This window comes from Tribolium castaneum, chromosome 5 (genome assembly GCF_031307605.1).
Source record: "Tribolium castaneum strain GA2 chromosome 5, icTriCast1.1, whole genome shotgun sequence".
NCBI classification, from domain to species: Eukaryota; Metazoa; Arthropoda; class Insecta; order Coleoptera; family Tenebrionidae; genus Tribolium; species Tribolium castaneum.
In genome coordinates, this window is record NC_087398.1 from 6,749,436 (window position 1) to 6,764,117 (window position 14,682).

General features: G+C 35.3%; 2 protein-coding genes and 1 long non-coding RNA gene across 4 annotated transcripts; 1 reads left to right on the forward strand and 2 right to left on the reverse strand.

Moving 5' to 3' along the window:
- The first annotated feature begins 2,467 nt into the window (after window positions 1-2,467).
- On the forward strand, window positions 2,468-3,807 carry LOC107397956 (uncharacterized). Its single transcript, XM_064356779.1, has 2 exons — window positions 2,468-2,673; window positions 2,731-3,807. The coding sequence occupies exon 2, from the start codon at window positions 2,731-2,733 to the stop codon at window positions 3,781-3,783; it is 1,053 nt and encodes a 350-aa protein (XP_064212849.1). The 5' UTR covers window positions 2,468-2,673; the 3' UTR covers window positions 3,784-3,807.
- A 482-nt stretch (window positions 3,808-4,289) lies between these two features.
- Window positions 4,290-6,900, reverse strand: LOC135266308 (uncharacterized). The gene is made up of 2 exons (XR_010334265.1): window positions 4,849-6,900; window positions 4,290-4,516 (listed from the first exon to the last, which is right to left on the reverse strand). It is a non-coding gene; the product is annotated as an uncharacterized LOC135266308 (long non-coding RNA).
- A 13-nt stretch (window positions 6,901-6,913) lies between these two features.
- LOC103312445 (uncharacterized) lies at window positions 6,914-11,821 on the reverse strand. Of its 2 annotated transcripts, XM_064356780.1 has the most exons (7): window positions 11,618-11,821; window positions 11,413-11,560; window positions 11,305-11,352; window positions 11,187-11,255; window positions 11,007-11,131; window positions 10,671-10,946; window positions 6,914-10,574 (listed from the first exon to the last, which is right to left on the reverse strand). In XM_064356780.1, exons 2-7 carry the CDS (start codon window positions 11,558-11,560, stop codon window positions 10,422-10,424), a joined length of 819 nt encoding a protein of 272 aa, XP_064212850.1. In that variant the 5' UTR covers window positions 11,618-11,821; the 3' UTR covers window positions 6,914-10,421. The 2 variants fall into 2 exon arrangements, with proteins under 2 accessions (XP_064212850.1, XP_064212851.1); XM_064356781.1 differs by lacking the exon at window positions 6,914-10,574 and having other exon boundaries at window positions 10,605-10,946.
- Window positions 11,822-14,682: the final 2,861 nt, after the last annotated feature.

Sequence of the window (14,682 nt, forward strand, 5' to 3'; positions counted from 1 at the left end):
CGTTATTGCTATTGCAGTATTGTTTAACATGCTCATTAATAAATTACTTCCACTCGAGTTACACCTTTAACATAAATTCATATTGGCGCAAACTTCATTCATTTTTTTAAACGAGCAGAAAATGAACACTTTTGGCTTTTACTTTTTAAATTTGGAGCAATTACCCCCTTTATAAATCCAACTACCCCTTTTAATTTTAAATGGTGAAACCTCAGAAATGCAGCTGTGTCTGTTTTTTTGAGTTTCGATTATTTTTATTAAAATTATGTAGTTATGACTTGGAAACTTTGAAACATCATCAAACATGATTTTTTATCGTTATCATCACGCTATTAAAAAAAAAACACTGTTTAAATTAGGATTGTAAAAGTTTATTGTTTGCATGAAAATAAACTATTGCTGAAAGTGTTGAACTTATTTTTATTTACTTGTGTCTTGCGCTACTTCCATACTTTTTAATAAAGATGAGCACATAAACCTCAAACAGGTGACAGACCTAGTTAAAGTTTTAAAAAACTAGGTCAGTGCAAAATAATAAGCAAGAAGGGTTGTTGAAAGTTTTTTTGACAACACCACCAGAAATTAAATTCCTGGCACCTAATTAAAAATCATTTTAGAGTTGTTATTGCCGATGATTGTATCAGTTTTGAACAAAGCACTTGGAGCGATTTATCCGCAAATCGCAGGCGACAGCCAGGCATATTTTATGGGCGTCGCATGAGCTTTCCTTTTTCTTTATTCGTTAGTTGGTTTGAAGTAATAGGTGAGTGGAATTTCCAGCGAATCAAAGCTGTCGGAATTATGTTATAAAAAAGTTATAACATGGACGAGGCCTTAATTGGAGTCTCGCGCTGTCCTCGGTCGTGAGATGAAGTCCTGATACCTCTCTGCAGACGGCGCTATCGCCTCATCCTGCTGCTCAGGAGCGTGTCCATCTGCAGCGATCGTCGCCACCGAACTACCTGAAACTCCCAGCCCCCGTTCTGATTACGCCTCTTCTTATTTCTTGCAGCGAATATTAGAATCCCGAATGAGATTTATAGGCGGTGTCGTGCTATAAGCCATTGCAATCTTGGATAATGGGCCCCGCTTCTGCTGCTACAGAACTAACATGGCGAACGAGAATTAATTAATTGGCTCACAAAATAAAGACCATAAATTCTCATAGCGTCACAAATTATGGCCGAGATAGGGAGTGTCGCGAAATAAAATAACCATATCTGAGCCCGGCTGCTGCGCAGACTGCCATCCCGACATCGCAGGATTTATCACTTTTCCACAATTTGCAAAAATTACTTTCCACTCGCAAAAATGTTGCGGAAATGATTGGTTTATAATTTCGATTTGGCGCCGCGTGGGCTGTAAATATTAGTGATATCGGAATAATTTTCGGCTTCCGAGAGATAATCGTTTACTCGAAACCTAAATGAATGCCTCTGAATGCGCTGTGTATTTATTCAAATCGATTATATCTTAACCGCCGATGTTATGAACTCAATAAATAGACTGGTATAGAATTCATAACACTAGCAGGCACTCCGTTAAATGTTGAAATGTTTTATAAACACACAAAAACATATGGATTTCTGGGTTTCATCCCGATTACTGAAATACTCAAGCAATCGTTATGCCACTGTATAACTTATATCAGCAGTAACTGTTTAAATAGCACCGAGATATCTCCTGGTAAATTATTCCAACCCACTTATTAAAATAAGCATTTATATAATTCCACTGTAAACATTCACTGAAAATCTGTAAATTACATCTCATTTTCAGTATTTTCACGCGAATAGTGTATAAACAGGATTTGTGCAGCGGACGTGCCCTTACGTGCACCCATTAGTGAGTACAAATGGCAAAGCTCTCAGTACACGATTCACACATTGCCAAAGAAGGACGAGATAATCCGCATTATGTCACAGAAACGCAACCCACTGCACACTTTTCTAAAGCCACATCTTAATTCTATAGATTTTTACATTACAAACTTGTATCGGCGTTTCCAAGGGTTAAAAAGACTGGTTTCCGTTATTTCTAATTGTATTATTCGAAAATAACTCCTAAAACATTATTTCTGTTTGTTTCAAAATTTACTCGTTTTGATTATTATTTTTTATTCCTTCCTTTAACGTTAAAAACCCTCCTCTAACAGTTTGATTCAATTAGGATCAGTTCTTGAGCGAGTGAGATATTACATCTCTTGTCAGATTAGAATCTGGGATTTTAATGAAAATCAGGAGGTTGGTAATTATTTCGTGCTAAAGTTGTAGCAGTAGTCAGCTTTTCCAGCAGAAACCTGTCATAAAAGTGGTGGTAGCGTTTGTAGAACAAGTGAGCTAATTATGTCCTTTTTAATATTGGGCGCAATTAGAATGAGCAACGGTTTGAACTAAATGTGTAAATCGTGTTTTACATTTGATTTGCATTAATTTCTATTTCCTAATCGTTACTTTTATAGTAGTCATAAGTAGTATAAGCGAACAATTAGTGCTAATGAGGTCATTATCTAATGACCGCTGCAACTTTCTCTTAATGACCGCTACACTTTGGCCGCTACAATTTTGCTATATGTCATACAATATATAAGACCAAAGAAAATTTAGGAAAATATTCAGTGTTGTTCTCGTGTTTGTTCTTGAAGAAGACGTCTTGGTGTATTGTGAAATTAAGGTAAGTTTTTTAAGAAATTATTTTAAATATTTATTAACTGTTGTGAATTTGTGTTAGATGCCTGGAAAACGTGTATCTTCTATGCCATTGAAAAAATCATCTCCGAAGCGTTTTAAAGCCCCAGGTGATGGTGGATGTGTAGAAGAAGAGGAAATTAGTGCTTCGCAAGTTCCATCGGTTCCGAAGTCGTCTTTGTCAGCATTTCCAGCTGCTTCACCACCACCACCACCACCATCGCAATCCATAGAATTAGCGAGAGTATCTGAAATAGGTCTTAGCCAAGCTGCATCCCCCAAGTCGCCTCAGCCTATCCACGCTGAAGAAGACATCATAACACCAGCTGAATGGTCGGATCCTGTGTTGGAGCGATCGTTGATGGAAATGGCCGACAACATCGAGAAAAATGAAGCTGAGAGAAGTGAGAAAGATGAAGCTGAGAGAACGGCTCGGATGGTGATCAATGAGAAGTTTCGTTTAATTCATGAAGTGGTGTATCCTATAACTAAGTCTGGTAGCAAACTTTTATCGATTGGAGTAAAACCACTCCATGATTTTGTGCCGTTGTTGAAGATACATAATCCAGAATTAACATCGGCGATAAGTTTTTCTATTGAAACCTTTGAAGAGTTTTTAAAAGAAATGAGCAAGATCTTTGAATCAAGAGAGGAGGACGAAGAAGTAGAAGAAATTAGTGTTCCAGAAGGTCAGATGTTGTGTATGCTAAGTGGCTACGTCGTGGTGGTTTGTAGATATAATACTCTTCAATTTATACCTAGTCAACCCAGCGTGTACAAGGGCATTTATTTATCATTGAACACAATTAAAACTGTCGTAAATATGGGCGAGCATTTATTGAATCTGCTTCATGCAAGAAGAATTCAATATAAATTCTATCCATGTTACGATAGTTTTATAAATAATGTTGCGCTTGATGTTATGGAGAATGGATGTAAAAATTTATCTCAAAAATTGTATGATATTATTAAGAATCGGTATGAACAAAATGCAACCTTGTATGAGATAGTTTTGAAACTGCCTGTGAATGTAAAAACTGCTGTCGAAAATAGAATACAATATTATAGGGAAAATAATGATTATAACTGTCTGTGATAATAAATAATTAAATAAAATGTATACTCTGTTTTCTTTAAATATTCCGCCGCGTAGCAAAAGTTATCATTATTGGTTTGGTGTTGAATAATGAAAGTTATTTGAAATAGAATGGACTTACGATTCAAATCTCCGTTTACAGCAATTATAGCTGGTCCAACTGCTTGCGGAAAAACGCACTTTATTATACGATTTTTGAACCACATAAATTCGGTCTGTGATAAAAAATTTGAACGAGTGCTTTGGTTTTATGACGAGTGGCAACCGTTGTATCAAACTAATGTAATCAATAATAGTAATCTTGAATTTCGTCAAGGCGTTCCTGATATGAATGATTTTGATGGTACAGAAGCGACATTGATAATTTTGGATGATCTGATGAGAGAGACTAATGGCAGTGTGGTCGATATTTTCACTAAGGGAAGTCATCATCGAAACCTTAGTGTCTTCTACATTACGCAAAATTTGTTTCATCAAGGAAAAGGACAGAGAGATATTTCTTTGAATGCGAACTATATCGTTTATTTTAAAAATCCTCGTGATAAAGCTCAAATTAATTTCTTAGCTAGACAGATTTTTCCTGAAAATATAAAATTTATCCAGGAAGCTTATAAGGATGCCACAATGAGACCGCATGGTTATTTGTTGATTGATTTAAAACAAGATACTCCAGATGAATTCCGTATTCGAACAAATATTCTACCTGATGAAGAACCTTCTTATGCATACATACCTAAGAGAGATTATAAATATAAAAGTAAGTAGTTTATGCGTCAGTCGTCGTTGAGATGTCGCGAGCGTTAGAAAGAAACGCCGAGTTATTAAAATTTTTGCATAGAACAACACCTGTTTATCGTAAATCAATTCTTAATTCTGCCGATAAAAACTTGGTGCATTGTATATGCGAGTGCGCTCACAATACGTTATTAGGGAAAGTTCCTTTAAATGGTTCTCAAAAGAGCAAATTAAAGAAACATAAAAAATTACTGAGAAATTTAGTAAATCGTAAATTATCTCTCCAGAGAAAAAAGAAACTAATTGTGCAAAAAGGAGGTGCTTTCTTACCATTGTTGTTGGCTCCAATAATTTCGGGTGTGTTGGGTCATTTATTTAATAAATAATGGAACATACGAAAAAAATGGTACTCATTGATTCATCCGAACTTGAACGTTTGCATAATAACAAAAGCACTCAGCCAAACACCCTAAATGATTTAGATCATGAAATGAAAAGAATCATAGATACGAAAAACATTGATGATAATGAAAAATGGATTTTGTATAATCAAGTGCTTCAAAGATATCTAAAAATGATAAGTCGTTCTCGTGAACCTGTTACCATACCTGTGATTTATTCTAAAGAAAATCAATTAGAACAATCTGAACGAATTACTCGAAACATTTTGAGTTCCCTACCAAGACCCTTACAAGTTAAAGCGAATGCTTTGTTAAACAATTTAACACACAATGGAGTTGCATGGAATGAAACCGGAAACGTTATCTACGATGGAAACACAATTCCTGGTTCCAATATATTTGATCTAATCACTGATGTTATGAAGAGTAGTAATAAGTTAAATGCCGAGCCTGTCGGATGGAAAAATTTTGCGGAAATTTTGTATAAAATAAACGTTCCACGTACTCTTATAATTAATCCAAAACGTTTGAAATATATAAATGAACAAGGTGCTGAAAAGCAAGAAGTAAAAAACGAAGTGAAAGTAAAACCAATATCGTCGTCAAAGTTTGACACAGAAGAAGAAGAAGAAGAAGAGGATAGTCAAATAACGAAGAAATCAATGCGATCGTCATCAAGAAAACAAAAACGCTTGAGAGTTCCTTGGTCGCCGTATGAAAGCAAGTAGACAAAAATGGATGAAATAAAGGAAAGATATTTTATACCTCGTGACCCTCTTGGTTTTTCGAGTCCTAACAACTTAGCTAAGTTTACAAATATACATAAGAAAAAAATTAATAAATGGCTAGAAGGTGTGGAATCTTATACATTACATAAGCAAGTTCGTCGTCGATTTCCTAGAAATAGTTATCATGTAACCAACATAGACGATTTATTTCAAGCTGATTTAATAGATATGAGAAACATCGCAAAACATAATCGAGGTGTAAATTACCTATTAACTGTCATCGATGTATTTTCCAAGTTTGCATGGGTTAAACCTTTATACACAAAGACGGGAAATGAAGTGGCTGCAGCTTTTAAAGAAATATTTGATGAGCGTGTTCCGGTTAATCTTCAGACTGACAAGGGAAAAGAATTTCTAGCGAAAAATGTCCAAAAATTGTTTAAACAATATGATATAAATTATTATGTAACAAATAATCCTGATGTAAAAGCTGCTGTGGTAGAAAGGTTCAATAAAACTTTAAAAACAAAAATGCATAAATATTTTACGTTTGCAAATAATATGCAATACATTGATGTATTACCCGAATTCATGCACTCTTACAATAATTCTTATCATCGTACTATTAAAATGGCTCCTAACGAGGTAAATCCTGACAACGTTGCGCAAGTATACGATAACATTATGAGTACGAGAAAGAAGAATATTAAAACGATCAAACTCGAAAATGTGTACAAAGTTGGAGATTACGTCAGAATCACCAAGTACAAGCACGTATTTGAAAAAGGCTACATGAGTAATTGGAGCGGTGAAATATTCAAAATAACTGATGTTATAATGAGACAACCCGTTGTGTACAAAATTTCCGATTTAATGGATGAACCAATAGAGGGCGTCTTCTATCACCCCGAATTACAGCGCGTAACGTACGACCCCCAGAGTACATTTCACATTGAAAAAGTATTGAAGAAGCGATATAAAAGAGGTAAATGTGAAATTTTTGTGCAGTGGAAAAATTATCCTTCAAAGTTTAACTCGTGGATTCCGTGCAGTTCCCTTACATCGATATGAATAACGAATTTTATTTAACTTTGGTATCAAACAGCTCAACCAATTACTTTCCCGAAAATACAACAACGCACTTTTGCACACAACTTCCAAAAACTGTTCATTTGGATGGTGAATGGTGTGTGGGACTTTCGGAAATACAGTATCCGTGTTCCTTCTTAACCATCAACAGTGGTGAAAATATTATTTACAGCTCTTTTGAATTTAGTTTATCGGCGATTATGCAAAAAGGTGAAAAAGCCATTGACATATTGTTTAAAGATCCCCGTTTTGCGACATGGATCGATGATCAGGTTCGAAGAAGGAAATACAAGTCTTCGAAAGAATTCATGCGCGATCTTAAAATGAAAACGATCACATTTGAACACGATGTAATTATGACGAAATATAAGACTAAGCTTGAAGCTGGTAACTACGAAACGATCGAATCTATTGTGGATGCTCTAAACTCGGTAAGAGTTTTAGTAAAAGATAATGTTGAGTTCAGATTAAATGATGGTTCAAAAAGAGTAACTGTAACAAGCAGTAGCAAATATCTGACAAGTCTATCATTTTCACCGACATTAAGTCTACAATTAGGTTTTCAACCGGATACAAATGTACTGAGTAAAACTTCAACACATCCAGCAAACATTATGTTGGGTTTGCCTTCACAACTTTTCGTATACAGTGATATAATTGAACCACAATTGGTGGGCGATATAATGGCAAAAGTAATTCGAATCGTTGTTATCGATAATAAACACTACATTTACGGTACACATCATACGCAATTATTTTCGCATCCGCATTACGTGCCTCTGTTGAAAAGGGAATTTGAAAACATTGAAATTGATATAAGAAGTGCAACTGGTGAGAAAGTGCCATTTCAGTTTGGAACAGTGTGCGTTAAACTTCATTTTAAAAAAATTTCGTAATGCCTTCATGTCATTATCACGATTACTACATCAATCAAGCTGGTTCAGGTGTAGGTGCTATTTACAAAGGAATTAGTTACCAAAAGGGTTATGGTATTGGTAGTTTTTTACGGGGACTTTTTCGTACGGTAATGCCGTTAATAAAGAGTGGTGTTAAAACAATTGGTAAGGAAACACTACGCACTGGTTCAAATTTTCTTGGCGACATTGTTAATGAGGTGCCTGTAAAGGATGCATTCAAGACACGTGTAAATGAGTCAGTTGAAAATTTGAAACGAAAAGCTCAAGATAAATTAGACAACTTGGTAGGATCTGGATCTATAAAAAGAAGGCTAGTACAAAATAAAAGTCAGAATAGTTCTTCACGTCGTTCTGCAAAGAAGTGTAAAACGAGTTCAGTTATTAAACATCAAGATATCTTTAGCTAGAATGTCGTTTTTACATCCTCATAGTTGTGAGTGCGCGAAAAGTGAATTGGATCTTTTTGCTTTACCGCCAACTCAAACAAGCATCGAAAGCGGTCAATGGGTTCATTACAAAACTGTATCTAGTATATCTGAAAATAGTCCTTTAGAATTTGTAATACCAGGTGGTGAAGACTATATAGATTTATCGCAAACTTTACTTTCACTTTGTATTAAAATATGCAAAGATGACGGTAGTAATTATACCGCTGAAGATACAATTGGTCCAGTTAATAATATTCTCCACTCAATGTTTAGTCAAGTTGATGTATACCTAAATCAAAAACTGATTTCACCACCAAATAATACATACGCTTATAAATGTTATTTGGAGACACTTTTAAATTATGACTCAGGGGCGAAGAATTCCCATTTAACTTGTGGATTATGGTACGCCGATACGGCAGGCAAAATGAATGTAGTAACCAATGAGAACAGTGGATTCGCCAATAGACTCAAACTAACGTCGACGAGTAAAGAAGTCGATCTTATTGGTCACTTAAATTGTGATATATTTAATCAAGAAAAATTTTTAATCAACGGTGTAGAAATGAGATTAAAATTTGTACGTTCTCGTGATAGTTTTGCATTGATGTCATCAAATAATCTTAATGGAAAAATTCAAATTACTGATGCAACTCTAATGATTAGAAGAAATCGGATAAATCCAAGCGTATTACTTGCGCATGCAAAGGCTTTAGAGCTTTCAACTGCAAAATATCCAATTACGCGAACAGAATTAAAGGTTTTGACTATACCGCAAGGAGTACAAGGAAAATCATTGGATAATGTTTATTTGGGCCAACTTCCAAAAAGATGTGCATTGTGCTTTGTGACAAATAAAGCATTTAACGGTGATTATTCCTTAAATCCATTTAATTTCGAAAACTTTGGTTTAAACTATCTATCCTTGTACGTGGATGGTAACCAAATTCCTAGTAAACCCTTACAACCTACATTTATCGGTCCAAATAAGAAATTTGTTTCAATGTACCACACATTATTTTCTGGTACTGGTATACATTTTCTAAACACTGGAAATGGGATTTCACGTGATAATTATGCTGATGGATATTCAATAGCTGTTTTTGATTTGACACCTGACTTATCATCGCATAATGCTCTTTCATGGAATTTGATAAAGAACGGAAGTTTACGAATAGAAGTTGGTTTTAACACTGCTCTTACAGAAACTGTCAATTGTTTAGTGTATGGTGAATTTGATAGTGTAATAGAAATTGATAAAAAACGTAATGTAATTGTAGATTATAGTAGTTGATAAATTTATATAAGTGATAAATAAATTGCTATTACAAATGAAAAATTTGCTACTTTCATTTTACCCGTCATCCGAAATGGTTGTGTTTGTGGATTTTCAAGGGTTCAATTACGGTAATTGTACCGAAACTTTAACCATAAAAGAATTAGCTGTATTTAATACGAACAAAAGCGCACCAGACATCTTTTTGTTTAAACCACCCGATGATCTTTCAACCTTACCGCATCGTTATCAGAAGCAAGCCGATTGGTTGACGAATAACTTTCACGGGCTTTCTTGGAACTGCGGTAATTACGACTACGAAAAGTTGTCTGAAATATTGAATGAAACTACGAAAAATTCAAAGTGTATATACGTGAAAGGAATAGATAAGAAGCGTCTACTTTTGAAACGTTTACCAAAAAGTCAAATTGTAAACATTGAAGATTTAGAGTGTCCATCGCTTCGTTACTTGAGAGAACATTTTGATACGAATTGTTGTGTGAATCATATAATCAGCGATTCGGTGTGCGCTGTTCAAAACGTACAAAACTTGGCTAGTTGGTACAATGAATACTTTACAACTCAAAACGTGTCTGGAGATGATCTCTCGGAAGAAAAGACACCACGTTCTTGTTTCTGCGTATAACACTCTACCTGTCCTAATCACCAGACCCTCTATGGTTATTATCAACAGAGACCCTGATTACCTCCCGGGTAGTCATTGGATGGCTGTTTACATTGATAAATTTGGTTTCGCATACTTCTTTGATAGTTTTGGAAATCAGCCGCCTCCGAATATTTTAAAATTTCTTAGAAAAAATGCTATGATGTGGTCTTACAATATTTCTCAAATTCAAGATTTTTCTTCAACCGTCTGTGGCAAATACTGTACTTTATTTCTTTTAAACTACGCATTAGGCAATTCTGTTGATGATTTTCTAAAGTTATTTAACAAAGATTTTCACAATAATGACAAACTATGCAACAAAATGTTTAACAAATATTTCATGAATAAATAAAGACTTTGCAAGATCCATGTTTTTTCTTTCTTTCCTTATATCTCGTTACTCACCAGCATGACGCGGACGGGGCGCGGCGCGGACGACGGGGCGGCGGCGCGGAAACGGGCGCGGGACGGGGTGGCGGCGGCGCGGGAACGGGCGCGGGACGGGGTGGCGGCGGCGCGGGGACGGGCGCGACACACACACACACACATTCTGGGTTAAATCAAAATAAAATCACAGAAATCATATTTATTAGATTTATTTATTTATTTATTAATTTTTACTAAGACAATGTTCATTATAACTTACGGCTAATCCATCGGTGGCGGTACGAAATCCTTTTCCCACAGGTAAAGCCACCCTGTCCACCCGTATCGATAAACGATCATTAACAAAGAACGCACGATTGCTCTGAAGAACATTTCCTACAGTTTCCATCACCATTGCGACATTATATTGGGATAATTTGCGGAAGGAAATGTAAACAGGTCGCTCGGGGAATTCTTCATTTTCGAGAACTAAGCCGACATAGTCATCACTTGAAAATCCTCTAAAAATGTGCGCCAACAGTTCTTCAATTGCATTCTATTAAACGAAAATATCATTAATTAATTAACTAATTTACAAACATAACGTGACACTTACTTGCATCCATTCAATTGGATTCTCCGGCGCATTATCTTTAAAGGAAAACCTCATACGTCTCGCTAATGTATTAAACTTTTTTATGAATGATTCATTTTCTCCATTTTTATTAATAAAGTTAAATTCTGTAAGAAAATATTGAAGTATTCACATATTCAATAAGTTGTTGCTATTACTTACCATCAGCAAAATTTTCAAAGACTTCATTATCGTCAATTTGACCAGCACCGATTTGATTTACAAGTGTATCTACAAACACGTACATTTATAATATAGAAATGAGTATGTAATTAATTACCTAAAGGACCATCTTCGAAGTTAGGGAGGCGTCTTTTTAAAGCATTCACTGTAAATATTATTATAATTAATGATTAATCTATTATTATATAAATTATAAAGTATTTACCTGATTCTGTTGCCTTAGATGTTGAGGGTTGCAGGTTGGTAAATTCACTAATTTCCTCTTCTTCTACACATCCACCATCACCTGGGGCTTTAAAACGCTTCGGAGATGATTTTTTCAATGGCATAGAAGATACACGTTTTCCAGGCATCTAACACAAATTCACAACAGTTAATAAATATTTAAAATAATTTCTTAAAAAACTTACCTTAATTTCACAATACACCAAGACGTCTTCTTCAAGAACAAACACGAGAACAACACTGAATATTTTCCTAAATTTTCTTTGGTCTTATATATTGTATGACATATAGCAAAATTGTAGCGGCCAAAGTGTAGCGGTCATTAAGAGAAAGTTGCAGCGGTCATTAGATAATGACCTCATTAGCACTAATTGTTCGCTTATACTACTGTCATAAAGTGCTTTCTTTTCAAACCATGGTAATCACCATGCGTATCAGTCTTTGCCGTAATGTAAAACAATTGCTCCCTATTGTAAGTATATATTTATGATACAACAATTAACAATAGTGTTGGTGTGGAGCGGAGTAGAGAAAATAATGGAAGTGAGTAACGGTAGTGCTTGATTGTGGGAAGCAAAGGCAATGGTTGACATCACCTCGAACGAATTGATTAATAGAAACGAACTGTCTGATGCTTGTTGAAAGCTAAATAAAGCAGGTTTACATTAAGACCAACTTCTGAAAGAAAATTAAAAATTTTACAATTTGACTGAGATTGTGCAACCACTCGCCAGCTAAATTGACTTTGAATTTGATATGAATGGCGCATGTGAGGCTGAATACCCCGTCCGGTGTGCTAATGACAATTGGCTACCGTGAAAGGGTTGTACAGTGCAGGCGACCCATAATGGAATCAAGCATTTACATTTACGGCTCTCGGATTAATACTCCCATCCACCCTCGCTCCTCAACCCCGTTACCAATTAATAAACGCACTATCTGCTCAGAACACCTAACCAAGCCTCGAGAAACGGTCATCCTTGCCACAAGCGCACCATAGTTCACAGGGAATCATAGAATTTGAGAAAAAATTTACTCTCATAAAAAATACAAAGAATTTTGACTTTTCTGTTGAAGAAATTGTTATTTTTTAGAAAAATACAACCATGAGGAATAAATATGTGTTCATTGATGTCACAGGTGTTGAAGGATTAGGAAATGGGGCGGCCTAGGTACCCCATTTTAATAAAAACTTGGTTTTATTTGTCTTTATAATTGTCTTCCTTGAGTACCACTTGATTTCTTGCTTCACATATTTTTTATAACTCTATAATAATTCGTAATAATTAAATTAAACATGAGTCAAAGTATAAAACTAAGAAGTAACAGAAATTTTGTTCTGAATAATTTGAAGATTACTACGCCAGTAGCGAGTCAATGAACATAATTCAGAAAAAACAACAAACGAATAGGGTATTGATAGACAGTTTCCTATTTAAAATAATTCCATTTTGGTTATTAAGAACAACCATATGTATTCAGTTATCCTTGGGGCAGATTAAGAGTGTCGGTTATTATAATGCGAAATAGTTATGTAAATTAAAAATTCCGAAGAGTCAATTTGTTGCAATAAAAGGAATCGAATTAGCGCCGAAGCCAGTTGTTGAATATGTAGCAAGAATTATTAAGACATTTTGCTTGCGCTTGTGTGTCCGAGGGAGAGTTGTTCTTTAAACGGGGTTAATTATAAACGATCGCAATTACAATCTGTCATCAAAAATGTGTTAGTGTGAGTGATGACATCGCATGAAATAAATAAATTATGGTTATAAAAGTAGGCCATCAGTGTCGGACAATGGTGATAAATTATTTTTTCGACACCTATCGGAGATCGACAGGTAAGACAGTGAGCAAGGTAACAAGAAGCAGACACACGCCGTGTGGCTATGTTATTATTTCCGAACACGGTCGGAATAAAAAGCTTAAGCTATATTCCAGTTACAAGTACGGTATAAAAGACATGGTGCGGCATATTGTTATCCTTGCTCATAACAACCTCGATTATAATAGATTATTGGCCGACTTGCCATCTTGGAGTGATATGCCTAAAGATGGGCATGTCGCCAATTACATTCCGTATTTATGTAAACCGTCCCGCGAGGCTTTTCACGTACGTATAATAATTAAAATCCTGTCAGGATTTCGCCGTAAATGAAGTTTGCTTTAATAGTTATCATAGTTCATTGCATTCACTTAATCGACAAATAGGAACATCAGCATATATTAACATTATCGCCTTGTCCTTTCATCAAAAACAATTATGCAAATCCGAATGTAAAACTCTACTTTGAGGAATAAATATCGAAACCTATCAATGGAGGAATTCAAACTACTTTCACTCTAATCAGACCATATTTATACTCAATTAGATATACATAACTGCTACGTTGACGTCCACATGCTTTAATCCAAAATTTAATAAATATCAAATTGATTGATCGGCATAATCAGGAGATAAACTAAATAAAATTTGATAATCGGCTTAAAGGCGCGCTAACTGAACACCTACTGCAGGGACAGCCACCCTCATTTCAAAATCCTGTTTCCGAACGCGTCACATATAAACAGGGTGGATTATCAGATTTAAACAAAATATTTTGTGATTGTAGGAGGAAACACTGATTGGAAATGGCCGGCACGTATTCTATTATAAATACATAACTTCACTCATTGTTTCAATAAGATTGTTGTTAGGCCCAAAGCTGAACAAAGAGTTATAGAGTGAATAAAAGCTACGTTTGGATTATTAACTGCACTATTACCGACTGGCCCACAGTTACATTATTCAGTAATGGTATCATAAGCGATGTCATCGTTCGACTAGTTCTCGTTTTGTATGCTAAGCGTGTTACGAGAAGACAGGGTGTCGAAACGGCGTCTGTTATGGAAATTACCCACCATAAATACTAATTTAAATATTAAAAGAATGTTCGATTGATTCCCGATCTAATACGTCTGCATGCACAAAGCACGAACATCACAAGGGGCTTGTGGAAGGAAGAACGTTCACATTTAGTCCAGTCAATGAACGCTGGAAAGGACTTGTGGAACTTTTGGCCAGGATTGTCGAAATTTTAGTATTTTTTTGACGAATGTTTGTTTTTCGTATCACGTATTAGGCGTATTTATAGAATTATATTTTATCGTTGGCTTTTCCAATATTCGAGATGGATGCCCCTAATCACCTAAGAGGTAATCCCCATCTGGTTGAGTTATGATATGACCAGTCAGCCGATAAAGTCGTAAATGC

What these genes read in the sequence shown, in the direction of transcription:
- LOC103312445 (XM_064356780.1), bottom strand. Translation starts at nt 11,560, where the DNA reads ATGCCTGGAAAACGTGTATCTTCTATGCCATTGAAAAAATCATCTCCG. An exon ending in ATCTAAGGCAACAGAATCAG is followed by an intron (nt 11,353 to 11,412) that starts GTAAATACTTTA and finishes TAATATTTACAG; the next exon opens with TGAATGCTTTAAAAAGACGC. An exon ending in CCGCCACCGATGGATTAGCC is followed by an intron (nt 10,575 to 10,670) that starts GTAAGTTATAAT and finishes GATTTAACCCAG; the next exon opens with AATGTGTGTGTGTGTGTGTC.
- LOC107397956 (XM_064356779.1), top strand. Translation starts at nt 2,731, where the DNA reads ATGCCTGGAAAACGTGTATCTTCTATGCCATTGAAAAAATCATCTCCG.